Genomic DNA, 26,311 nt, shown 5'->3' with positions numbered 1-26,311 from the left:
ACGACAATATTATTACTTTTCTAAATTTTAATTATTATATTTAATTATTATAATATAGTAATTTAAATTTTATTTAGTAATAGTTTATTATTTTAAATATAATATTATATTATATGACCATTATAATCCGACTTAACAAAATTGTAATGACAGTTTGGTTTAAAAATAGGATTCTTGTTTAAATAAGATTTTTATAAAATTTATTCATAGAAAAAATTGGGAAATAAGTAAGCATATTTTATGTAATTTTTTATTTATAAAAATATTGTCAAATTTTCAAAATTCAACACTCCCTAAGAAAATTCAATTCAATATAGACGATAGTTCTATCTGAGTTCTCTGTTTTTTGAAGTTTTAGTTGAAATTTAAAAATCAAAATAAATGCAATAGTCAAAATCAAGCAGATCCTGCTGCATTGGGAGTTGGGATTGGAGAGAGAGAGAGATTTATTACATTTCCGCTGCAAGCGCAGGACGTGTTCAAAGCTCCTCCCACTATATCACGGAATATGTTCGACGAAAAGTCTCTGAGAAGTGAGAAGCAAAACAAGCCAAGTACACCTACGAAGAGAGCTTCAGAGAGATAGAGAGGGAGAGAGAGAGATGTGGAGGCGCGTCAGCTTTATTTCTACTTTGATTTCATCGTCAAAATCACCTGTTAGAGACCAGGTGTTGATCCGCTCTCATGCATCCCTGAGTTGTTGTTGCATTGTTTTGAGATTCGGCTTGTGATTGTGTCTGATTCAGGTTTTGTTTTCAAATACGTTTGCTTATTGTTGTATGGTTGTATAAGTTCAACCCTTTTTTTAGCTTTCTTTGGTATATCACTCTGGTTAAGCCTTCAGAATTCAGATCATTGGCGACATTTTCAGGGTTGTTTTCCTAGATTAAAATGTGGTCAAGAAAAACCTTTCTCAGCTTCTGTTTGGTCCGCCTGAAAAGTCAGAAAACGCAAAGCTAATGAAATCGATGCCTACTTAATATTGACGTGTACGATGGTTGTGGGGTATCGCAATCCAATTGCGGATTGATGAACCAAGGGTTAGAATTTTAATAGTATTTCCTCACGCTACATTTTCTCAACAACTAAAGAAGTTAGAAAATCTAATTACCAAAAAAGAAAAAGAAGAAGGAAGTTTTGAAATCTAAGAATGCAAGCGTGTTAGAAACTTGAAACAATGAATGACTGATTAAATTAAGTGAGACAAATTAAAAAATCAATTTTTGATGGTGCAACACTAAATCACTTCATCATAAAGATAATGCGCGGGCCTCAAAGATCATTGAGAACTGAGAAGTATGGCTGAAAAAATTGAGAATTTAAAGGATGTATCCAATATTTTTATGATATCCTTAAAACGTTCAGAATCCTATTTGAGCTTGTGGAGCGGATGCTTTGCATCCTTTTTACTTTTCAATTCCTGTTAAAAGAAATTGTGTAAAATGAGAAAAGGATAGCTCCAGGGTACTTTTCAAGTATTTTATGTTGACAGTGTTTTAGATTCTGTGATTTGTGTTCATATTGTCCTGCAGGTGCGAAACTAGGAGTCATGGTCATTCATGTTTGGTTCAATGTGATTCTAATTGTTCATTTATTTTACTAATAGTACCACTTAATATCATTCTTATTCTTGCTTAATTTTTATCCTTTTTTTTTTTTAACCTCCCTCACCCGAGTGCATATGCATGCGGCAACTTGTAACTCCATTTTTTGTGCTATTCGCTGCAGGCAACACATGGATTGAAGTTTTGGGAATCAAACACAAAAGAAATACTCACTCAGGTATATAGTTTATGTCGTTGCCATCATAGTTGCCATATTCTTCCTCATTACCTTCATCCTCTTCTTCAAGATTGGTGATTAAGATTGCTTCCTATACTTGAGCTTATATGGCATTTAGTTATATTGGGGTTCTGAAATTTACTTGGTTAGTTGATTTGGCTTCAATTAATGGAACTTCTGAATGTTATTCCGCAATATGCAATGAAATGTTAATGAAAATAAAAATTCTAAATCTTGCACATATCTGTAAGTGCACCCATTTAGCTTAACACTGTTAACAATGACATTATATTTAGTTCTGTATCAGCTCAATACAGATTCATCTCAAATATTTGGGTCTGCAGCACAGATAATCTTCCGGTGTAATGTCATGAAAGCATTAGTTATCAGGCCCTGTCTAGTGGTTTGGAGTTTGGACTGACATTTTATTTGGCTTTCCAATTCTCCTAAAGTATGTCAATCATGATCATATTATTCCTTACTGGTGTGTTTATTGATACTCATAGCAACTTTACTCCCTGTTCGGTGTTTGAGTGTCTTACCTGTTTGTCAGGATAGTGCATCCAAAACCTGGAAAAAAGAAAAAAGAAAAAGTTTGTATCAGGTTGACAAGCATTGCAGGGGTCCTTTGCTAAATTCTATAAACATGAATTCATTTTGTTCTATGTGTACCATATTACATGATTCGTCAATTCCATTAATGTACATTAATGTAATCCCCAGCATGGAACAATGCTATAATGGTCATTTCATTTTTGCAAACATTGAACTAGAGAAGGTGCATATGATATCTTTTGAATTATTTAACTTGTTTTGTTAGATGTTAGATGAATTATGCGTATCTTGTTCTTTCCTTGTTTGGATGTAGGCAAAAGGTGGAATGTCTCCTAAAGAGAAAACCCCATTCATTACTTTCGTCTTAGGTAATACATTTTGGTTATGAATTAACATTTTTGTCTTTGTGTTTTCTCTCTGCTATTCAATAGTCAAAACCATGTCAATTATCTCTGTGATTAGAATTTTATTTTTCCCGTTGATAGCATTTTTTTTTGAATTTTATTTTTATATACTCTTGCATTTTTGGGGGCTTGGAGTTCGAATATATCCAAACTTCCAGACACAACTTTAGGGAACTTATCTATGCTAGTTTTTCTTGAATGGCCTACAATCCTACAATCTTCTGACATAAGGTGCAGATAGTGCCATAAAGCTTGTTAAAGGGAAGACAAGGCATGACCAATGTTGTTTGGAGCTGCATTTACCATCAGTATTGCTTGTAAAATTACTTAATTTGTGAAAAATACTGATGCTTACACCAATTTATTCAATTTGCTTTTAGGTGGTCCTGGTAGCGGCAAAGGCACACAATGCACAAAGATTGTTGAAACCTTTGGATTCTCACACCTCAGTGCTGGAGATCTATTGCGGAAGGAAATATCATCTGACAGTGAAAATGGGTAATTAACTAATTATGCTATATTTTCTCAACTGAGATACTTAGCATGCTGCTTGATAGTGTGGGGGCTTCTTGATGATGGTAAACTTTTTTTATTTCAGGGCCATGATTCTTGAAATAATTAAGGAAGGGAAAATTGTTCCTTCGGAAGTGACTGTGAAACTGATCCAGAACGCAATGGAATTGAGTGAAAATTTTAAATTCTTAATTGATGGTTTCCCACGAAGTGTGGAGAACCGCACGGCATTTGAACAAATTGTGAGTTCCTCTCTCTTCCAACTACAGTGTTGGTGAAAATTATGTTTCTCACTCTATTCATCTATCATATATGTTTCAAATGCATTTGAAGGAGCCACATTGCTCCATCAATTTTGAAATTACAAAAACCTTCTTGATCATGGTTTTAAATCGCGGTTGCGGGTAGCGTAACGTAACGGTAACAAGTATAACGGGAAGCGGGAGTAGTGGATGTTATATAACGGGAAATGGGTGAAACGACTGTGAATATTTTTGAAGCACGCACAACCTTTTGCATATTAGCGTACTTGCATGTTTTAAGCTTTTAGCCCTTCTTAGAAAGAGTTTTAGTGTATTTTGGATCATTTAATTCGAGTAACTAAGTTCTTTGGTAAGGGCAACAAGTTTACATTTGTTTCAAACCACTATTGATAGAAAAATTACCTGTGTGTGTGCATTTATACTTCTCACTGTTCTTATTTGTGATAAATTCTTATGTGTGCTAAATTAATCAATAGAACAAAATACATTATACACTCCATTAATCTATTAGACACATAAGACTTACAAATAATACAAATATAAAATAGATAGAAAAGAAAGATGGTTGAAGTTGAAAAATATAAAACATAAATATCATATTACTAATATTATCAAAATAAAATATTTTCCTAACTAGTATTTTCAAATTGTTAATTAATGTGTCTATTGTGAGTATTTAAAGAAATAGTAAATTTTGTATCATTGTCATCCTCATTATAATCTTTTACCCCTCTCGCCACATAGTATATTGAGAATGATTTATGAAAGAGAGAGAAAAGTGAGAAGAAAAAGTAAAAAATAAAATAAAATTTTTGGTGTAACAGTCCTGTAGTAGTTACGTAACGGCCGTAGTGCCCTTTATGTAACGGTCACGGCCCGTAACGGCCGCTACAGTCGTTATTTTTCTTCACACTGATTTCGCGGTGTGTAACGGTATCGACAACCCAAAAAACCATTACATAATGAAGTTACGTAATGGTCGCGACCTTTATTTAAAACCATGTTCTTGATTCTTCCTAGTGGAGTAGAGATGATATGCTTAAATTGAAGGAAAATGGAACTAGTGAATAACATTTGAAGAATCTCTAATAGGATCATGCATGTTCTTTACCGTGGGTGTGAATTATGACTATTAATTGGACCTGGATGTAGATTGGAGCGGAACCAAATATCGTGCTTTTCTTTGATTGCCCTGAAGAGGAGATGGTAAAACGAGTGCTTAGCCGTAACCAGGTTCCACAAATTTAATGCATTTTGAGCTTGCTTTTTTTCTTTCCTTCTTTTCACTAAATGTGTTATTATGATTCAGGGACGAGTTGATGATAATATTGATACAATTAAGAAGCGCCTTAAAGTATTTACAGCACTAAATCTTCCTGTTATCAACTATTACTCAGAGAAAGGGAAACTCCACAGGGTATTCATTCTGTACTCCTTTGAAAGTTATTCTTACTAATAAGGATAGCAGTACAGTTTTAATTATCTCCCTGTGGTTGACAAGTCTTTGTTTCCACATTAAAATTATTTGTGATTGATCCCCTGCCGCTCCTTGTGTTTGTGTTGGAATGTCATGTTGGAACAGAAGAATAGAAAAACAAAAAAAACAGAGAAGAAAAAATACTGAAAAATGCCTATTTAATTTACTGACTTGATGAAGAAATTACATATATAAAAAGCTACAGTGCTGCAGCTCTTTTTGCTGGATTTTTAAGTTTCTTTTCTATTTTCTCACTACTTAAAATGACTGGGATAAGGCCACTATTTATAGGGCAGAGTACATGGGGAATAGATGGGAAATTTTGATATTCTAGGGACTTAACAACTCATTAAATAAACCTAGAAACAAGGCAAAGAATATGACAAGTTCCTAGACTAAAGAACTCACTCCTGTGCTATTAATGGATGACAGCTGTATTCCACTTTGAAAAACTGAACAGAATTTTGAATAAGAATCACACTGGCTGCAACTTGCTGACTGAATAATTTTATTGCTGAATGTTTTGCTGACTGTAAGCTGAGTTGTCTGCTGACTTTTCAACTAAATAACTGAATTAACTAACTTCAGTAGGTTCACGGCTTTCTCACAAATTCCCCTCTAAAACCGAGAGTCCTAACATGTCTCTGAACTTCAAAAACTTCTCAGTAGTAATAGGTTTTGTGAGCATGTCTGCTGGTTGTTCATTAGTGTTGATGAATTCTAGCTTCGTTTCTTCCTTCTACACAAGGTCACGTTTAAAGTGATGTCTGACCTCAATATGCTTTGTCCTGGCATGAAAAATTGGGTTCTTAGTTAGAGCTATTGCTAACATATTATCACAATAAATGGTTGTAGGATCCTCTTGCTTTAGTCCTAAATCACTAAGTAATTTCCTTAGCCAAACTCCTTCACAAGCAGCCTCTGTTGCTGAAATATATTCTGCTTCTGCAGATGACAAGGAAACAGTGTTTTGTTTTCTTGAACACCATGAAATGGTGCCATTTCCAAGGCAGAAAACATATGCCGATGTGCTTTTTCGATCATCAACTGATCTGGCCCAATCACTGTCAGTGAATCCGGTCAAAACAAACTCAGAATCTTTGCTGTACTTCAGTCCAAGTTTTAGTGTGCCTTTAAGGTATCTTAATACCCTTTTTGCTGCTGCATAATGAAGTACACTTGGGCTGTACATGAACCTAGATAACATGCTAACAACTTGTGTAATATCAGGCCTAGTATGAGTCAAGTAAATAAGGGATCCAACTAAACTCCTATACTGATTTTTGTCGAATTTCTTAGCTCCATCATCAGAATTTAATTTTTCATTTGGAGCCATAGGAGTACTTATAGCCTTACAGTCCTTCATATGAAATTTCTTCAAGATATCAGCTGCATACTTTTCTTGGGAAATGAAAATTTCCTTTCTTCCTTGCTTAACTTGCATCTCGAGAAAGTACTTCATGATCCCTAAGTTTGTCATCTTAAAATTTTTCATCATTGAGTGCTTGAAATCAGCAAGTAAGTGAAGATTGCTTCCAAAGTAAATCAGATCATCAACGTACAAGCAAACAATGATGAAATCAGTTTCTTTTTAAAAAAAAATAAAGAGCTGGTTCATGAGAGCTTTTTTGAAATCTTGAATTCTACAAATAAGAATCAATCTTACTATTCCAAGCTCGTGGAGCTTGTTTGAGGCCATACAAAGCCTTATTCAGTTTGTACACCTTTTCTTCTTTGCCCTTCACTTCATATCCACGTGGCTGCTCAACATAAACTTCTTCATTTAGTTCTCCGTTGAGAAATGCAGATTTAACATCCATTTGATACACATTTAACTCCAATTTGGCAGCTATTGCAAGTACAAGCTGAATTGTCTCAATTCTTGCAACCGGTGCAAAGGTCTCATTGAAATCAACTCCAGTTTGTTGAGAATAACCTTTGGCAACCAATCTGGCCTTGTACTTTTGAATGGAACCATCCTTATTGTACTTGGTTTTGTAAACCCACTTGAGACCAATAATATCTTTGCCTTCAGGAGGATCCACAAGCTTCCATGTGTTGTTATTTTCAATCACGTTCAGCTCTTCTTCCATGGCATTTTTCCGTTTGTTATCCTTCACCGCATCTTCAAAATTCTGTGGCTCACAAGCGAAAAGAGCAAATTCTGAATTTTTATTAGAAAAATAGCTTCGAAAATCACCATACCTCTCCGGAGGTCTTCTAACTCTTTCAAATCTTCTTAGAATAGGTGAAGAGGATGAAATTCCTTCATTTTCTAAATTTTTAGATTTTGAACTAAGGTTCTCGAGTGCAATTTAAGCTTTTGAAATTGCTGGATTCTGAGATACAGTGGTTGATTTAGGTCTTGTTGCTTCAGTTGGTACAAAATATGGAATATTTGTTGAGTTCTGGCCGCTGGAAGTCCACTGCCATACTCCCCTTTCTTCAAAGATGACATCTCTTTCCACTGTTAGCTTGTGATTAACAAGATTCAGCAGTCGGTAGCCCTTTTGATCATCACTGTACCCAATAAATAGAAAATTTTCTCCCTTTTGATCAAACTTGTCCTTATTAGGAGCTTTGTTGAGTGAGTAGGCTAGACAACCAAACACTTTCAGATGACTAACATCTGGTTTTCTCCCACTCCAAGCCTCATAGAGAGTTCTATTCTTCACTGATTTTTTTGGTGACCTGTTTAAGATATAAACAGTGGTATGTACAGCTTCAGCCCAAAGAGAATTAGGAAGTTCTTTACCTTTACCATGCTCCGAGCCATTTCAACAATGGTCCGGTTCTTTCTTTCAGCAACTCCATTCTGCTGAGGGTTTCTACTCACTATTAGTTGCCTTTGAATGCCTTCTTTCTTGCAATAATTCATGAAAGGGTGATATATGAATTCACCTCCACGATCAGTTCTTAAGGTCTTCATTTTCGGCCTAGTTTGCCTTTCGACGAGGGCTTTGAACTCCAGAAATATTGAGAAGGCATCTGCTTTTTGCTGAATAAAATACAACCATATCATTCTAGTAAAATCATCAACAAAAAGGATGAAATACCTTTTGTTTCCGAGAGATTGGTGTTCTTGTGGGACCAAATATATCCGCATGAACAAGCTCCAAAGGAGGTTTGGCCCTCCAAGAAGTTTTTGGGAAAGGAAGGTGGTGCATCTTCTCGTAAATACAGCCTTCACAAACTCCTTCAATTTGATTTATTTGGGGAAGACCACGAATCATATCCTTTTGCTTGAGAAGCTACAGTCCCTTATGATTTAAATGCCCATATTTGAGATTTGTTTGAAATTTCACTCTTTAAAGCCACTAGACTTGTGTAGTTGATGGAGTGGAAAAACTTTGTTTTGATTCATCTCAACTTGAGCCATCAGCGAGTTTTTCTTCTTGTCTATGATTCTGCATTCATTTCCTTCGAAATGGACTTGATATCACTTTTGAATTAACTACCCCACACTTAAGAGATTGTGAGCAAGACTTGGGACATAAAGAACATCATGGATGAATTTTTGCTCACTTGATATGGACTGCACTGCTATTACACCTTTTCCTTCAACTTTTACAAATTTCCCATCGTCAAGAATAACGGAATTTGAAGCATTTTCATTAATTTTAAAAAATAACTCATGGTTACCTATCATATGACTGCTGCAGCCACTGCCAAGGTACCAAACCTTGTTGTCGTTGCTTTCAACATTGAGACAAGTGAGAAACACTTGCTTTTCATCATTTTCCTTGCTAAAATTTGCTTCTGAACTTTCATTCTTCTTGTGCCAACAATCCTGGTTTGAATGGTTTGGAATGCGACACCTTTTACACCTTAAATAGCATTCAGCTGAGGTGTGATTTGACTTCTTGCATATGATGCTATTCTGTCCTTGATTGCTGGACCTTTGAGGCTGAGAATTCCTGCCTCTGCCACGGTCTCTTCCACAACCACGAGACTGATTATTTTGGCCTCTTTGAGACTGATCTTGTTGCTGAAAATTTCCCTTTCTCCCTTGATTTTTCTGGTTCAAATTGAGCTTTGATTGAAAATCCTGCTCCAAGGGCTGACCTGAAGATCTTTTAATTCTTTCCTTATGTGATTCTAAAGAACCACAGAGGTCAAACATGGTCATAATTGAGAGGTCTTTTGATTCTTCAATTGCTGCAGCTGCATGATCAAATTTTGGTCGTAAACTTTTGAGAATTTTTTCAACGATCTTTTTTTCTTCTATCTGAGAAAAAATCTTTGATGCTTTCAAAATCTTTCATTGCCAAGCAATTAAAGTTCTTCCAAAGAGATTCTAGTCGGATCGAGACTACTTTATTAATTCCTTGTAATTCCTTCTGCAGTGTTTCCCATGCGTCTTTAGCCTTTTGAATGCCAAAGATGCGGGGATAGATGGTCTTGCTGATCCCTTGATGAAGATAACTCAAAGCAAGAGCATTATTTTTTTATTTTTTCTTTGTTCTTGGCAGATTTCTGAGATGAGGTTGCTGTGCTCAAGGTCTTAAATTTCGATTTCGACCCAAATTTCGAAGCTCCAAATGTATGGAAATTTTGATGGAAATTTTGATTTTGATGTAAGTTTCGATTTCGGTTTGAAAAAATAACTGAAATCAGTAGTAAAGCAAGGAATTCTTTATGAAACTTTAGAAATGGTTAATAGACATAATAATGTAAGTTTTAGGACTAATATATTACAAGTTAAATACATCAATGTTGTGTATGAGGTGGAAAAATTATAATATAGTATGCTAATCAAACATATTTGTAAGATAATGTACATTAAACATATCTAGGTAATACAAATGAAATTCATAAATCATTTAAATATTATATATCACACAAATAATGATATTTTAGACTTGATTAGTTAAATAAAATTTTGTTGTACGTTTTTTTTTTTCATTAATTTCAAAAGCACTTGTAATAATCTCTTGTTTCGATAAAAATAAATAAAATAAACTAAAAGGAAAATTTCACTTCACTCCTAAATCTCTAATTTGAATTCTGAGGAAATTTCATTGTATAGTTAAAATTTTGACAAGTTTTGCTAAAATTTCGAATGATTCATTGAGATTTTGACAGAAATTATGCAAGATGTAAATTGACTGCCATTTCCATTTCGAGGGTAATGGAAATCGGAAATTTCGATGGAAATTTCAACAATTTCTTGGAAATTTAAGACCATGGCAGTGCTTGTGTTTGTAGAGGATGAATCATCATATGCTGAAGTTGAATCATCATACCCTTCTTCAATAATCTCCCATAAGTCTTGTGCAATGAAGAAAATTTTCATTTGATCAGCCCAGTACCCATAATTTTCTCCTTTGAAGATGGGTACTTGGTTTTGAGAATAATTGAACATAGTTCCAGCAGAGGAAGAGGTGCTGGACGACATGGCTCTGATACCAAATTTTGTTGGAACAGAAGAATAGAAAAACAGAAAAAACAGAGAAGAAAAAATACTAAAAAATTGCCTCTTTAATTTACTGACTTAATGAAGAAATTACATATATAAAAGCTACAGTGCTGCAGCACTTTTTGCTGGATTTTTGAGATTCTTTTCTATTTTTTCACTACTTAAAATGACTGGGATAAGACCACTATTTATAGGGTAGAGTACATGGGGAATAGATGGGAAATTTTAATATTCTAGGGACTTAACAACTCATTAATTAAACCTATAAACAAGGCAAAGAATATGACAAGTTCCTAGACTAAATAACTCACTCCTGCCCTATTAATGGATGACAGCTGTATTCCACTTTGAAAAACTGAATAGAACTTTGAATAAGAATCACATTGGCTGCTGCTTGCTGACTGAATAATTTTATTTCTGAATGTTCTGCTGACCATAAGCCGAGTTGTCTGCTGACTTTTCAACTAAATAACTGAATTAACTAACTTCAGTAGGTTCACGGCTTTCTCACATGTCATTGCTTGGTACATTGTGACATTGAATAACTTGTCTTTGAGCCTTTCTTTTCATTGGCTTTAATTTTTTTTTTTTTCACGTATTCATTTTTCTTAAATCTTGCCTTCTTGATTTCGTTCTAAACTTGGCTATACAAGGAGTTGCATTTTAAGGACTTACACGCTGACTATGCTAATGTAACCTTTGCACACAGATAAATGCAGTAGGAACAGTAGATGAAATATTTGAACAAGTTCGTCCAGTGTTTGCTGCATACAAGGTATAACTTGTGTATGCTTTATTGCTGATAATTTCGTTTTTAATTCTTTTGCTGTTACTCAAAAAGGTAGTTTCTTGTCACTAAGCATTTTACTTTGTCTTTGCCATAGTTTGTTATTTTACCATTATGGAGCATCGTAATAATTGCTGTCCGATTTATTAGATAAATGTATCCTATAGTAAAAACAACATATTACCAGAAATAAACAAAAAACAGTGACAAGGACAACAACTTTGATAAAGGAAACAGTCCTTCCCATTTATCAAAATAAATGAGATTTATTACTTTTCTTAAAATATTTCAAATAAATATTCCAAACAACTAGGAAAAATTCTTAAATGGGACAATATAATAAATATGCAGAAGGAACAACCCCACATTCGTTAAAACTCTTTCTCAAATAAACCAAATCTCTTTAAACTCTCTCAAATTTCTGTACAAACTAATTTTCTTGATCCAGACCTATCTCTCTCTCTCTCTCTCTCTCTCTCTCCAGACACATGCCAAAATAATTTGAGATTCCAAAAATTTTAAATTAAAAGAAAGAGCAGAGAAAAATCACTTCTGATAATTGCTTTTCGTAATTCAAGCTAAATTTTTTTCCAAATCAACTATTGAACTTGTTGCACAAACATCGAGTGTGCCCTGTTCCAAGTAACAAGAATAATGACACAAATATATGGACAGGGTATATATATCTTAGTAATCTCCATCCTTGTTACCTATTCTGCTGCATTTATCTTTTCGTTGTGTGTGATGTGTCCAGTAGGGCTACATTGACATGTTTCTTAGTGGATTTATCTTTTCATTTGATCCAGATTTCTCAGTAAATCTATTATATGATTTCTCATATAATCTTGAAAGGAAATGATCAAAATCTGAGTAGTAGGACTATTATAAGTATTGGATAGCTTTATAGCTTTTATATGCATTGTTGAGCAAATTCCTTAAAACTTAATATTTTGGGAACTTGTTGATTTGTGAACATGGATTAGAACTTTTGGTTCCAGGTGGCCCTGGATTCAATTCTTGTGTTCTGTGTTTGTTTCATCATGATGGTTGTCATAGTCCTTACTGCTCTATGCACTTTGTTTTATTTGTATTTGTGCACTGGCAACTTTAGGTTGTTCAACTTTATTTGTGTGAGATTTAATTGCAAATGAAGGGGACTGTTGGCTAGTTTGACATATATTCTTGGGCCCAATTCCTAATAATTTAAGTTTTTTGGATAATTAGTTATCTAACAGTTTGCATAGTCACTTGGGTTGCCCTAAAAAATGGAAGTTTGATAATTACCATCTAAGAGATGCATAATGGGAATTGTGGAAAAGTACTATTGCTAATCAGATTATCCAAGATCACACGACTAATTATTTAGCATTGACAACTTCCTAAGCAAACCAATTCAGGGAGGTTTTTTCTGCATGGTAGATGTCTACATGCGAAAATTTCCTGTTATAGTGCTTAAGAGGAATTTTGTCTTATAGTAAAAGAAGAAATTTATTAAGACTAGAAAATCGAGATAAGAAAGAGGATAAAATGAGCAAAAAGATTTCCATGTTCATTGCATATTAGTAAGACACTCCTTATTTCCTTTAAAAAAAAAACCAGCAGCAGCGCACAAGTGAAGCTGGGAAAACTATCCTATGCAGTGCCCCAAGGTGGGGCTGGGAGAACTAGCATACCCAACAAGAGATTAGAAGGGACTTTGCCTTTGGTGCAGGTGGTTCATTTCCTCAACCCCACCCCCTCCATCAATGTGGGAAGGCCAGGTGTCATGGCCCAAACACTTCGCACCTATTTAAGGACCATGCAACACTAGTTATAATAAACTAGCTTAACTAGTTAAAGTATACCGCAATTTCACCACATGAACAAATTCACAACCATCAAATGCAAAAAAAGTGGACGCAGTAAGCAAACATGAAGGCAAATGAGACTCACATGGTAAAATATAAAGGAATGCAATTTATTATTCACACCTTCACATGCAACATGTGTTTAGTGAGGGAGGCAAGTAGGCTAAACACATTTACAATAGTTAGTCAGTTTTACAATGACTGATGAACACTCATCCTCCCCTTAAAGAGCTTTCTATGCTATTTGGGCTCTAGCACCAAGAAACATAAAACTGACATAGGAGTCATACTCCCATTTTTGACTAAGACATTATCCTACTCAAAGAATGAAGCCTACAAAGTTATTTACTTGATGATTACCCATCCCATGAACACAAGACAAGCAATCACATAATGCCCCGGACAAGCTTGGTTCATGAGTTTGGGTTCGATTCCCTTGAGTTTTTGTTTGGAAGTGGGGAGGGATATCTACTGGGGCCATTTTAAGCCGTTGTGTATCGAAAAGAAGGGAGATCAGAAGACATGTTCCAACAGAACTTCTAGCTTTCTGTTCCAACCAAATAGACCAGACTATCACACCAAAAAAGGACAAGTATGATACCCAGAGAGCCTTCCCTGCCTATGCAGTTAGTACTAAGTACCTCGAAGACTCTGATTATTATTATTTTTTTGAATAGGAAAAAGCTCTCCCAGGATAAATGATGCAACCAATGTTGCTCTTATTTGTGTTTTGAGTTGGAAGGCATTTCTGCTCAGTAATCACTACCGATTCTGTTCCAACTAACTGTTGCGGTTTGCAGTGCAGTTTTTTTATTTTCTCAATGATCTCCAGAACCTTCATTAGTCTTAAGCTTCTTAGTGACCCTTATACCGTCCTTATATGTATTTTACATCTAGGATGCTGTTAAAATTGGTTCATAAATCATTACTTCATTTATTTGGGGCAATGGCAAAAGGATCCTATCAATAGCTGACTTTTGCAATTTTGTTTTTCGTCATTGCACATTTTTGTGCATTAATTTTTTATTTAAAACTATACTAGTAATAAAAATATGCGTATTGTGTAACAGTCCCAGCCTTTGGGTCTTACTGGCTCAAGGCTGCAGCCTACTTCATCCTTGTATAGCAAAGATCTTCCTAGTGCACACCTGATGTGGGTTCGTGACAAGATCCCCCATTAGAGTGGGTAACAACTTTGTGCAAGACTTACCCACATGGCACCATCCCCAGGGTAGTTTTGACACCAAATATAACAGTCTCAACCAAACTCCGGCAATTTATTGTTTGCTATTGCTTGCTATGCCTAAAGGTGCCTCATAAGGTTGAGGACTTGAAGCCCATTCTGTCGTTGTATGGTCAAGATCTCCATAGTGCATGCCCAATGTGGGATTGTGACACATTGCAAGTGAATAAGTGAACAAATTAATAATACATACTACTTTGAATGAATGCTTGCAAATTATGTACAAATTACTAAACTAAACACACACACACACACACACGTGTATTTGAATTTATTAATATTGCTGCTTAAATTGTCATTACTTCTATATTCCATCTTAAGTAAACAATTCAAAATTTATCACGATCTGACATAGAAAACCAAGTAATCGACCCAAATAAGTGCTTCAAGTGTATCACAGCCCAACATGATGTATCAACTAAGCCTACTCCCCAAAAACCAAGTGCCTCTTTAAGTAGCATACCTTGTTCTTGTACTTGTACTGTGACCAGAAACACACTTCGTTCTAGGTAAATATGGTGTCTCTGTTCTTTAAAGTTCAATCTACCTTTAGCAGATCTGGATATCATGTTCATGTTACTACCAGTAATTGTCAAATCGAGATTTGAATTGTGAATCAAAATCCAGTTTTATGAATCGAGAATTAAATTAGATCGTAAGAATTGTCACTAATTTCCAAAATCAATTCCAAATGACATGCATATACTAATTACAAATAAAATAGGCAAACGCAATTAAATTTTGACTATATACAAACAACTATTAGACTATTAATATAATTTTAAAATTTTGCAATGAAGAAATATATTTCATGTCTATCCTTTCCCTAAAGAATTAAATGTAAGGGAAGGCATTAAAAAAAATTAATTAAAAGTGTCCTTTATGTTGTTTAAGGGAAGGAATTGAGAAAAGATAATGAAAAGTTGAACTTTTGGTTTTAATCAACAAAATATATATATATATATATATATATATATATATATTTCATGCATATGCTTTCTCTAATTAAAAAGAAAAAAATAACAATTAACTTAAACATAATTGGTAAATAATTGAAAAAAATGCTAAAAATCACTAAGCTCTGTATCTTAACAACACAAAGAAATGTAAGCAACACTACCTTAGCCAGTAAGTGTCCTGCCCTTCTTCTCGGTGGTAGAACATTTTACTCCTCAAAGAGTGAAAAATGATATTATGAAGGCTACATAAGACCTAAAATTTTCCTTTATCCACATTTCAGAACAGAAATGACCTAGACAAGGAATGGAAGGAAATTGGGTAAAATAAAAAGAACAATAAAAAAATGTTTTTAGGCTTTTAAATGATCCAGGTCTTGTAGGACACGATAGATTTAGAATCATGTGAAATTTGACGATTCAAATTGATTTGTTAGATTCAAGGGGTGAGTCAATAGATTCGGAAACAATTTGGATGTTTTTTTGATTCTCTAGTAAGACTTGAATTGATTTGGCGTGGGGTTGTATGAATCTAATTGTGATTAAGATTCTAAAAACCGTGCTACTACCCCGATTAATAACCAGCTTGCATGTCCTATTCCCACATCTGATGAAAGTGTTAAAATAACCAGCTTGCTCAATTGTGGTGATGACATGGTTATCATCCTTGTTAAAATCATCAACAAGCTCACTTTCATCTCTTTACTAAACAACCTCCGCTACTTGATTCTCACAATTGATCATACCATTAGTCTTAGTTCCAAAGTGAAGGCTTGTTAAGGACGAGTAGCTATGTGATATCTTGCATGACAACAATGGCACTGCACAGATGAGCTATTAGCTTGAGGTATACTAGATTGAGTAGAAAAAGTAACATGATGGTCTGTCTCCCAGTACTCTCTTCAGCGGTAGGCTGAGGAATGATAGACGATTGAGGAAAAGGATTTGGCTTGACATGACTCACTCACTTGAGATGATGACCTACTAGGGATCTTGAAGTACTTTTCAATGGTAATAGCTTTTTGATTAGCTGTCTCTCTCCTAGCAGCCTTTTTAAGACTATTCATGAACGTGGTGAACTTGTGATGTGTGACCTTAACAATACCACTCCTTGGTAACAGCTGCTTAAATCATCCAACATAACCTGCTACAGTGGTGGCTTGCCAATGGTTCAAAAGTTCACTGGGCAGTTGGTTCTTATAGGAAAAATGGAGGTACTTTTTCAAATGTTTTCTCTTAACTTCCTTTTTGTAATGGGAGGTTTGTCTAACTGCTGGAGGGTTTGTTGAATAGTTCGCCAGTACTTCTTGGCAGGTTCTGCAATTTTCATCTTGCCAAACTGAGCTTTGTCCTCACTTCGAATGCAGTACCACTCAAAGTAATCCTCTAATTTAAGAAGGAATTTGGATCTAATTTCCGATCATAGGTATGTAGATCTACCTTGACCCTCTTAGTGAGATCTCCATAGTCCTCTTGGTCATGCCTTGGGGAATGTGGCATATGCCTAGGGTTAGCTTGGTTACCCTATGTTGGAAAACTCATCAAAACTACCCTCCTCAAACCTAGACTCTAGGTTTACTTGAAACTGGAAGTGCTGAAGTGGTCTGCTAGGTTGTCTTGGGGTTTGAATCATCTTGTTTGGTGCTATAATAACTCCCAGAGTGGGAAGAATGCCTTGAACTGACCCTACTGAATATGGGGATTCATTTGGGTGCCTAACTGATTGTTCCAGGCTATCTACTGTTAGGACATTTACTCAACAACTTCATGACTTGTGCAAATTATTTGGTGAGATGCTCAAATTTTTGGACTATCTAAAGGGCGTCTAACAGGGTGGACAAGGATTGTGTGTCAATTAATGCAAATTCAGTGGGGATGGTTTTAGTGGTTTTGTTGGTGGCCATGGATAATGCAGTATGATACAACAATGCTGTGGAAGACTAAACTTGACTACAAGTGATATGAATCCTAAAATTATTACAATGCACACTTAAGCTATTGAACATGATCCACATGAGTTGGCATGCTCCAACATTGTATGACAACAAGGATATGGATATGAACAAGGATTCAAGCAATGAATGAACCACAGGAGCTTATATGAAAAATGCAGATTTTTTTTTTTTTTAATGGTAGCAAGAATTGGAATTATGAAAATTACTAAATTTCCTATCATGTAAACATTAATCAAGATAAATGAGAGAATTTTGGTTACCTCACCAAACACTCTAAGCAAAGTTGCAACAAGTCAAGCTTTCTGCAGTCATGCAATTTCTCAAAACATGTAACATGCAGTAGCACTTGAATTCCTCAATTCAGGTTCAAAATCTTGGGAAAAAAAAAACAAAAAAAACATAATATCTCAGCTGGAATCAATTTCTTGTGAACCTGGAGGTTACCAATGGTTCTGGTTCTGTACCATGCGCCTCACCAGTGTGTGGGCTGCTGGTGATGGTCTTCTGGCTGTTGATTACAGCTATGGTGGCAGTGTGTCAAGAAAGCCATGAAAGTTTAGGATTTTTGGGCCAGAAATATTTGGCTGGCATGTGGGGGTTCATTGGTGGTCAGACAGCAATGAAATTTACAGGTAGGCCTTTCAGTTGTTTCCATTTTCGATGGTGATTGCTGTCCTGAAAATCTTCCAGAAAAGGGCTGCTGGTAAATTGAGTGGCATGACTTCAATTTCTGGGAAGTTGTAGATGAACATTGCTTCAGTGCTGGGGCTTTTCCTGTGATATTTTTGCTTTGAATGCTTTGTAGGAATTGTAGTTATGCACAAGTCCCATCCAAATCACTAACCAAGTATTTATACATACAACTAACCAAAACTGAAAATTGGAAACTGAACTGAAGTCAGATTTCAAAATGATAACTGTCCTATACAACTCACAAACCAAGTGATGTGGGACGAGAAGCGGCTATTTGGATGGATCATTTCGACCCAATTAGGAGGTCTATGTCAAAGAATAGAGTGAATGGTTTATTGGATCTGAAAACCCAAATGTGCTTAGTTAGTTACTTGTTTAAGCATGTGTATGTAGTTTGCTTGTATTAGGATTATTTATGTTGGGGGCTTTCTTGTAGTAATTGTGTATTCTAGGGGTATGTTTGTAATGTAATGTAGTTTTAGGAGTACGTGTGTAATTTCATGTGTTTGTAGGCTTTCTTATAAATAGTGTGTGAAAGCCATGATGTAGGAAGTTATTTGATGAATGTGAATTGAATTGAACGTGAGTTTCCCCCTGGTATCTCCTCTCTTCTCCCTTTCCCTTCCTCTCTTCTAATTTCTCCATGGCTGCAGAACCTTGTTGCAGACCCTGCATCACTTGGTATCAGAGCCCAACTTCGATCTCCATTCTTCCATTTCAATCCCCCCATTGTCCCCTTCCCTTTTCTCTTCTGCCTTGTTCTTCTCCACCTATCTTCTTCTCTTCTAATTTTCTCTCCTAATTCTCTCAATTTCTGATTTCTTCTCTTCTTCTCCTCTCTTCTCTGTTCTGATCTCCTGTTCTGTCCCTAATCCTCTGCTGCCTTGCAGCCTTCTTCTTCTTCTTCTTCTTTAATTCTCTCCCTTAACTCTCTCAATTCTCTTTCTCATTTCTGAATTCTGTTGCTGTCTCTTGGCAGTTTCTGTCCAGCAACTCCCCCAACCTCCCATCGTCTTCTTTTCTCTCCTTCAGTTTCTTAATTCTCTCTCTCTCTCTCTGAATTTCAGTTAAAAAAAAACCAAAAAGCAATTCTGCAGTTTCTGAACTTTTCAGAAATTTCAGTCATGTCCCCAGATCTCGAACACCACTTTCCAGCAACCATCCTGCAACACCACTCACACCACCAAAAAAAGAAACCCCACAAAACCCTTCCTTCGAAATTTCATTACCATCCAATAACCAGAGGAACCCTACGTGCTGGCCAAACGTACTCAAGCCGTTGGCTTTCAAGAATCCCTAGTGTCCTGTGTTTTTCTCACCACATCACCACCACCACTGTGCTTCCTACCCACTGATCTGCAGTTGCCTGAAGTTTCATCGTCGGAATCTTGCTGCCAGTGACTCATGCGCCCCACATGCCGGCGAAGCGCTTGAGAAGATCTCCCAGAATCTTCTGCAATTTCCTGTCTCCTGAGGAATTTCCTGCAGCCATGATATTTTGAGTTTCTCCATGATAGTTTGATCTGCAGCTTGACATTTTTTGTCGCGGACACGATATATTGTAAGCAAGCGTGATATTTGGCATGAAACCCTAGAAATTGTCGCTGGCAGTATCAAAAATCAGGTTTTATTGCTGCAATTTGTGATTTTTGCTAGTGAATTTGTTTCATTTCTGCATGATACTCACGATGAAAGGGACTTGAAGATTGTTCTTAAATAATTGAAAGTAAAGTTTGTGATTTGCTTCACTTAAGTGCATCATGGTGATCAATGTTGAATTGTCTGCAAAGGTGGAGCTGTTATCTATCAGGATACAAAATATGGAAAATGCTTTGGAGACTATTATTGGTGCTTTGAATAGGCTAACAACCAAAGTTGCAGCCATAGGTAAAAGGCCCATGGAATTTCCTACCAAACAAGATGGTGGAATAGCTGGTGTCCTTCATGCTTTTGAGTTTTTGTGAAGGCCAAAATAATCATTTGAGTGAGGTAATTAAACTAGAAGTGTCAGATTTTAATGGTGATGGTTCTCCTGATGAATATGATGATTGGATTTATTATTTGGAGTACTATTTCTGATTGCATGACATGAATGAGGCTGTAAAATTGTACTTTTCTGAATCAAAATTGAAGGGAACTGCTCAAATTTGGTGGATTAAACAAAGGGAAATTTTTAGAAGAAGGAGATTTGGTGAGATGACAACATTGGATGAGATGAAGTGAGCCATGCAGGAGCAATTTGTGCCTCCCAATTATCAGCAGTGTGTTCATCTCCCTCTCTTTGATTTGAAGCAAGAAGAAAAGACATTGATGGAGTACACTAGTAGATTCTATCATTTGGCTACTCTTGCTGGTGTAGAATGGAAAGAGGACGTTATAATAGCTTTGTACAGAAAAAGGGTTGAAGCCAGCTATTGCCTCCAAACTTGTTGCATGTTGTCTCATCACAGTTGGGGATGCAACACAAGTTGCCACTCAAATTAAGGAGGACATGCAATGCAATCCTCCTAGAGCTACATCAGCCCTTTGGTTTGAGAAGAGTACTCGTGGAGTTGTATGGGAGAAGACAATTGAGCAATTGGGTGACGGTGTTCAAACTAATACCTCTTGGAAGACTCCTGAGCATTCTGGAACAACTTCTAAGGACCAATCATCACTCAAATGCTTGAAATGTCAAGGTTTTGGACATCGAGCTGCACAATGTCCTCACCAATTCATGGCTGTTGCAAAAGAGGAGGAAGAAGAAGGTGATGATACTCAAGTAGTTGAAACTGAAACAGAAATTCCATGTGACTTTGATGACGATGGCAATTTGAGAACCTATTTAGTGCTTTGACATATGCTCTCTTCCCACAAGGTTAAGGAGACATAGGATTGGTGGCGGACCGACATCTTTCAAACTCAAGTGATATGCCAAAAACAACTTTATACTTCGGTTATTGATCCTGGTAGTTGTACAAATGTAGTCTCTTAAGAAACTGTGAAGAAGTTAAATTTGGAAGTTGAGCCTCATCACAAACCATACAAAATTGCTTCGGTGAATAATACCAACTTGAAGGTCCATGATTGTTGCTTACCTTCAAGATTGGTTCCATTATGGAGACAATGCAATGTGATATCCTTCCTCTCAAAATTTGTCACATTCTTTTGGGCTGACCATGGTTATTTGATAGGAAGGTGATGCATGATGGATATTAGAATTCTTATTCCCTCTCCATTGACAACATCACAAATTCTGCCATCACGAATTCTTCCACTCACCAAGTTGAAGCATACTGCTGGTTCCTTTCTTATGCAACGAGATGAATTTATTCATAGTGATGGACTCCTTGGTACTTTCCCCAACTCGACGGAGTCAAGTTCTTTCCGGAAGGAGGGATTGATGTAGGACGAGAAGCGGCTATTTGGATGGATCATTTCGACCCAATTAGGAGGCTATGTCAAAGAATAGGGTGAATGGTTTATTGGGTCCGCAACCCAAATGTTCTTAGTTAGTTGTTTGAGTATGTGTGTGTAGTTTGCTTGTATTAGGATTATTTATGTTGGGGCTTGTTTGTAGTAATTATGTATTCTAGGGTTATGTTTGTAATGTAATGTAGTTTTATGGGTATGTGTGTAGTTTCATGTGTTTAGAGGCTTTCTAATAGATAGTGTGTGAAAGCCATGATGTAGGCAGTTATTTGATGAATGTGAATTGAATTGAACGTGAGTTTCCCCTAGGTATCTCCTCTCTTCACCCTTCCCCCTCCTCTTCTAATTTCTACATGGCTGCAGAAACTTGATGCTTCCCCTGCATCACCAAGTATTTATACTACAACTAACCAAAACAGAAAACAGATAATTACATAAAACCCCAAACAAACATAACAGGGAACTAGAGAACACAACAAAAGTCTAATACAATCATATTTTCCTAATTCTATGCCTAAAAGATGTATGCTGAATAGGCAGCCTGAAGGAAGTAGCCGGTCCCGTGTCACACACCTTTTGGACTCTATGTAAAACATATGACCATTATTTGTTGTTATATTAGTATAGAAATAGTTTCCCACATGACACTGAAAGGCCTTGTTTAGTTAAGCCTCCATGCAGCATTTATATAGAAAATCCTTTCATGATCTCTCCCTCTTTTTGTGCAATCAAACAAGGGACTGCAGGCTGGAGGGACTCTTCTTATTGCTAAGCTTTATATGCTATATCAATTTTTGGGCTCTTTATGAGCTCACTTTTTTTTTTTTGAATATTATATTTTGGTTTTCTCTGTTGTAGTTTTGCTATTGCCTATGCTCTAGTCAACGGATTGCCATGGCTTTAAAAAATGATAATAGATAGTGTAATGTGGTGTTAACAATTGTTGTGGGAAGTGGGAGTAGTAGATGTAACAGGAAGCAGGCATGAGACATACACAAACTTATCTAAAATGGAATATTTGCATGTTTTAAACCTTTAGCCTTGTTAAAAAGATTTTTAATGTATTTTAAATCTTTTAGTTCCTTAATGGCATTGTTTAGTAAGGATTTACATTGATTTTAAAATGCTATGTACAAAAAATTATATATATATATATGCACCTTTCATCAATCATGTGTGATAAATAGACTAATGAAGCAAAATACATTAGCTTGTATAATATGCTCAATTAATCTTCTAGAGCATAGAAAACATAGAATAAATGTGTTCCACTGTCATAAGATTTATCATTAAAAAAATTATAAGTAGAACAAAACGATAACTAGAAAAGAATAGAATGTTGAAGTAACAATAAAACAACAACACCAACAACAAAACCAAGCCTTAGTCCCACTAAGTGGGGTCGGCTATATGAATCCTTTTCCGCCAATTTATGCGATCATGGACCATTTCTTTTGATAGATTCAAAGATATTAAATCCTTACTCACTATCTCCTCCCAAGTTATTTTAGGTCTACACCTACCCCTTCTACTGCCCCCCACAGTAACTAAGTCACTCTTCCTCACAGGTGCACTATAGGGCCTACGTTGCAAGTGTCCATACCATCTGAGTCATCCTTCCCTTATCTTATCTTCTATAGGAGCTACACCTAACTTACCACGAATATGTTCATTCCTTAATTTATCTTTCAATGTTATACCACTCATCCATCTAAGCATCCTCATCTCGGCAACTTTTACTTTTTGGATATTATGTTTCTTCGTCGCCCAACATTCTGATCCATATAGTATAGCTGGTCTTATAGCTGTCCTATAAAACTTCCCTTTCAATTTTAAGGGTATTCTACGATCACATAGAACACTTGAAGAACTTCTCCATTTTACCCAACCTGCTTTAACTCTATGCATTACATCATCTTCAATTTCTCCTTCAGCTTGCATAATAGATCCAAGGTATCGAAATCTATAAGTGCTATTTATTTCTTCATCATCAAGTTTAACTTTGTCTCCAATATTCCTCCTATCATTACTAAAATTACATTTCATATATTCTGTTTTATTTCTACTTATCTTAAAGCCTCTAGATTCCAAAGCTTCTTTCCATAATTCTAACTCAGCCTCTACTCCATCCCTAGTCTCGTCAATTAATACAATATCATCTGCAAACAACATACACCATGGAACCTCCTTTTGAATACTCTTAGTCAATTGGTCCATCACTAAAGCAAAAAGATAAGGACTCAAAGCAGATCCTTGATGTACACCTATGGTAATTGGAAATTCTCTAGTTTCTCCATCTATAGTCTTTACACTAGTCATTACTCCATCGTACATATCCTTAATGACATCGGTATACCTACAACATACACCCTTTTTTCTAAAACCCACCATAGAACTTCCCTAGGTATCCTATCATATGCTTTCTCAAGGTCAATAAATATCATATGCAAGTCCCTCTTCTTTTCTCTAAACTTTTCCATTAATCTTCTTAAAAGATAAATAGCTTCTGTGGTAGATCTCCCAGGCATAAAACCAAATTGATTTTCTGAGATCTTCGTTTCTAACCTTAATCTTTGTTCAACTACTATTTCCCATAGTTTTATCGTATGGCTCATAAGTTTAATTTCACGATAGTTATTACAATTTTGAATATCTCCTTTATTTTTGTATATAGGTATTAAAGTACTTTTCCTCTATTCATCTGGCATTTTCTTAGTTTTTACAATTGTATTAAATAAATTAGTTAACCATATAATTCTGTTATCACCCAAGCATTTCCAAACTTCAATTGGGATGTTATCTGGTCCCATAGCTTTCCAATTTTTCATCTTTTTTAGTGCAAACTTAACTTCGTTAACTCTAATTTTTCGAATAAATCTTATATTTTTAGTCTTTTCCTCATTTGACAATTCTAAATTTAAGCCTTCTATTTGGTTTTCGTTAAACAACTTACTAAAGTAACTTCGCCATCTTTCTTTAATATCTTTGTCCTTAACCAAGACAATATCATCCTCACTTTTTATACATTTTACATTTCCTAAGTCCTAGTTCTTCCTTTATCTAGCTTTAGCAAGTTTAAATATATCTCTTTCCCCTTATTTTGTACCTAATCTATCATACAAACTATTAAATGATCTATATTTTGCTTCACTAACGGCCCTTTTTGCATCTTTTCTTACCTTCTTATATTTTTCAAAGTTATCGCTGTTTCTACATTTTTGCCACGTTTTATACCAAATTCTTTTTGTCTTTATGATTTTTTGTACATCATTATCCTACCACCAACTTTCTTTGCTATTTGAGAATCTTCCCCTTGATTCGCCTAAAATCTCTTTTGCTATCTTTGTAATAGAGCTAGCTAATCTATTCCAAAGAGTATTTGAATCTATCCCATCCTCTAAGGTCCAATTCCCATCTTTGATCATTTTATTTTTAAATTTATTATATTTTCTCCTTTTAGGTTCCACCATCTAGTTCTCCTACATTGGTTTATTTTATCCTTTTTCTTCCATTTTTTAATGCATATATCTAACACTAAGACTCTATGTTGTGTGGTTAGACTTTCACCTGGAATAACTTTACAATCCTTGCATGATACACGATCTACCCTCCTAGTTAAAAAAAAATCTATTTGACTTCTATTTTGTCCACTTTTAAAGGTTATTAAGTGTTCTTCTCTCTTCTTAAAGCAAGTATTCATTATACTAAAATCATATGACAATACAAAAAGAAATGTTAAGTTACTAATATTTTCAAAATATCTAAATTTTTGTAAACAGAAAATTGTTCATATCATATAGATAATGAATGCATCTATTTTGAATATTGGAAAAAATTAAATAATTCTGTATTATTATCATCCTCATTATAATCATCTCACCCTCTCGTACTCATCATGGTAAATTGGGATTGATTTGCAAAAGAAAAGATTGAGAGAATGGTGAACAAAATAGGAAAAAAAATTATCAAAACAAAGTTGTGGCAGCTGTTATGGCTGTTGCGTAGTAGTACAATCCATAGTGACCATTGCAACTGATATTTGTATTCCTATTGCTTTCATGATATCTAAGAGTATCGAGACCCTGAAACCAATACTTAACAAAGCCATTCGAACTATTTCAGGTTGACTGCATGGATCCTGCATCCTTTGCCTTAGCTTAGGCAATGCTTTTTGCTATTACCAACAAATGACATCTCATGTGCTAATGATGTGCATTAAATTTCTCTTCTAGGAATTGTATTCTGGTATATACAGGCATACACCTCTTGTTGAATGGTAACAAGTAGCTTATGACGCTTAAGAGAGCACACATGTTTAATCCACAGCCCAAATGGTCTATTGACTCTTCCGTTGGATAGTGGTTGGTTATATAATCCAAAGTCCAAATGGGATCGACCGCATTCATATAGGAGCAGAATGTTTTATTTATTTATTTATTTGTTGGTTGGTAAATTACATCACAAGTCCACTGAAGTTTCACTAAATTGCACTTCACTTAAATTTATCCTGACAATTTGATCCTTGAAGTTTCATATTCAAAATAGTTCAAGTTTCTGTTCAGGAACCTCATGTAAGCTAAATTGAAACTCCAAAATTTTGAGTAAATTGTTCATCAATCATGGATCTCGTGGTGTAATTTACCTTTTTTATTGGTGGAAGGACTGGACATTTTGTCAACAAATTACAACAACAATAACTCTATAGACTTTATTTTGCAGCGGATGATTCAGTGAAGAGGAAATTTAATATATTGAAGGAGAAAGCAAAGCAAAGGGAGACCCTGTTTTTTGTTTAGAGTCCCCCTGCCTTGATCCTGCAAAGACAGGTAGCTTTATAGCTTTTTTAAATTTTGTGGAGTACAAGAATCCAATAATGCAGGCAAATTTGGCGGCTTTAGGGGTAATCCTTTTCTTTTTCTTTTCTCCGACTTCTTGATTTTACGTGTATTACTATTATGTATATATATGTAGCTTTTAAGCTGTAATGAAAGCAGTGTTCTGCTTCA

The 26,311-nt window shown here is 35.4% G+C and overlaps 1 protein-coding gene across 2 annotated transcripts; it reads left to right on the top strand.

The window, feature by feature from the left end:
• Window positions 1-256: 256 nt before the first annotated feature.
• On the top strand, window positions 257-26,311 carry LOC131146786 (UMP-CMP kinase-like). 2 transcript variants are annotated; one of them, XM_058096573.1, is made up of 9 exons: window positions 257-668; window positions 1,729-1,782; window positions 2,651-2,705; window positions 3,122-3,239; window positions 3,340-3,496; window positions 4,670-4,750; window positions 4,827-4,934; window positions 11,123-11,188; window positions 26,025-26,311. In XM_058096573.1, exons 1-9 carry the CDS (start codon window positions 603-605, stop codon window positions 26,037-26,039), a joined length of 720 nt encoding a protein of 239 aa, XP_057952556.1. In that variant the 5' UTR covers window positions 257-602; the 3' UTR covers window positions 26,040-26,311. The 2 variants fall into 2 exon arrangements, with proteins under 2 accessions (XP_057952556.1, XP_057952555.1); XM_058096572.1 differs by having other exon boundaries at window positions 26,011-26,311.

Source organism: Malania oleifera, chromosome 13 (assembly GCF_029873635.1).
Source record: "Malania oleifera isolate guangnan ecotype guangnan chromosome 13, ASM2987363v1, whole genome shotgun sequence".
Classification (NCBI taxonomy): Eukaryota; Viridiplantae; Streptophyta; class Magnoliopsida; order Santalales; family Ximeniaceae; genus Malania; species Malania oleifera.
Note: the sequence above shows the minus strand (reverse complement) of the source record. Positions and strands in the feature narration are given on the sequence as shown.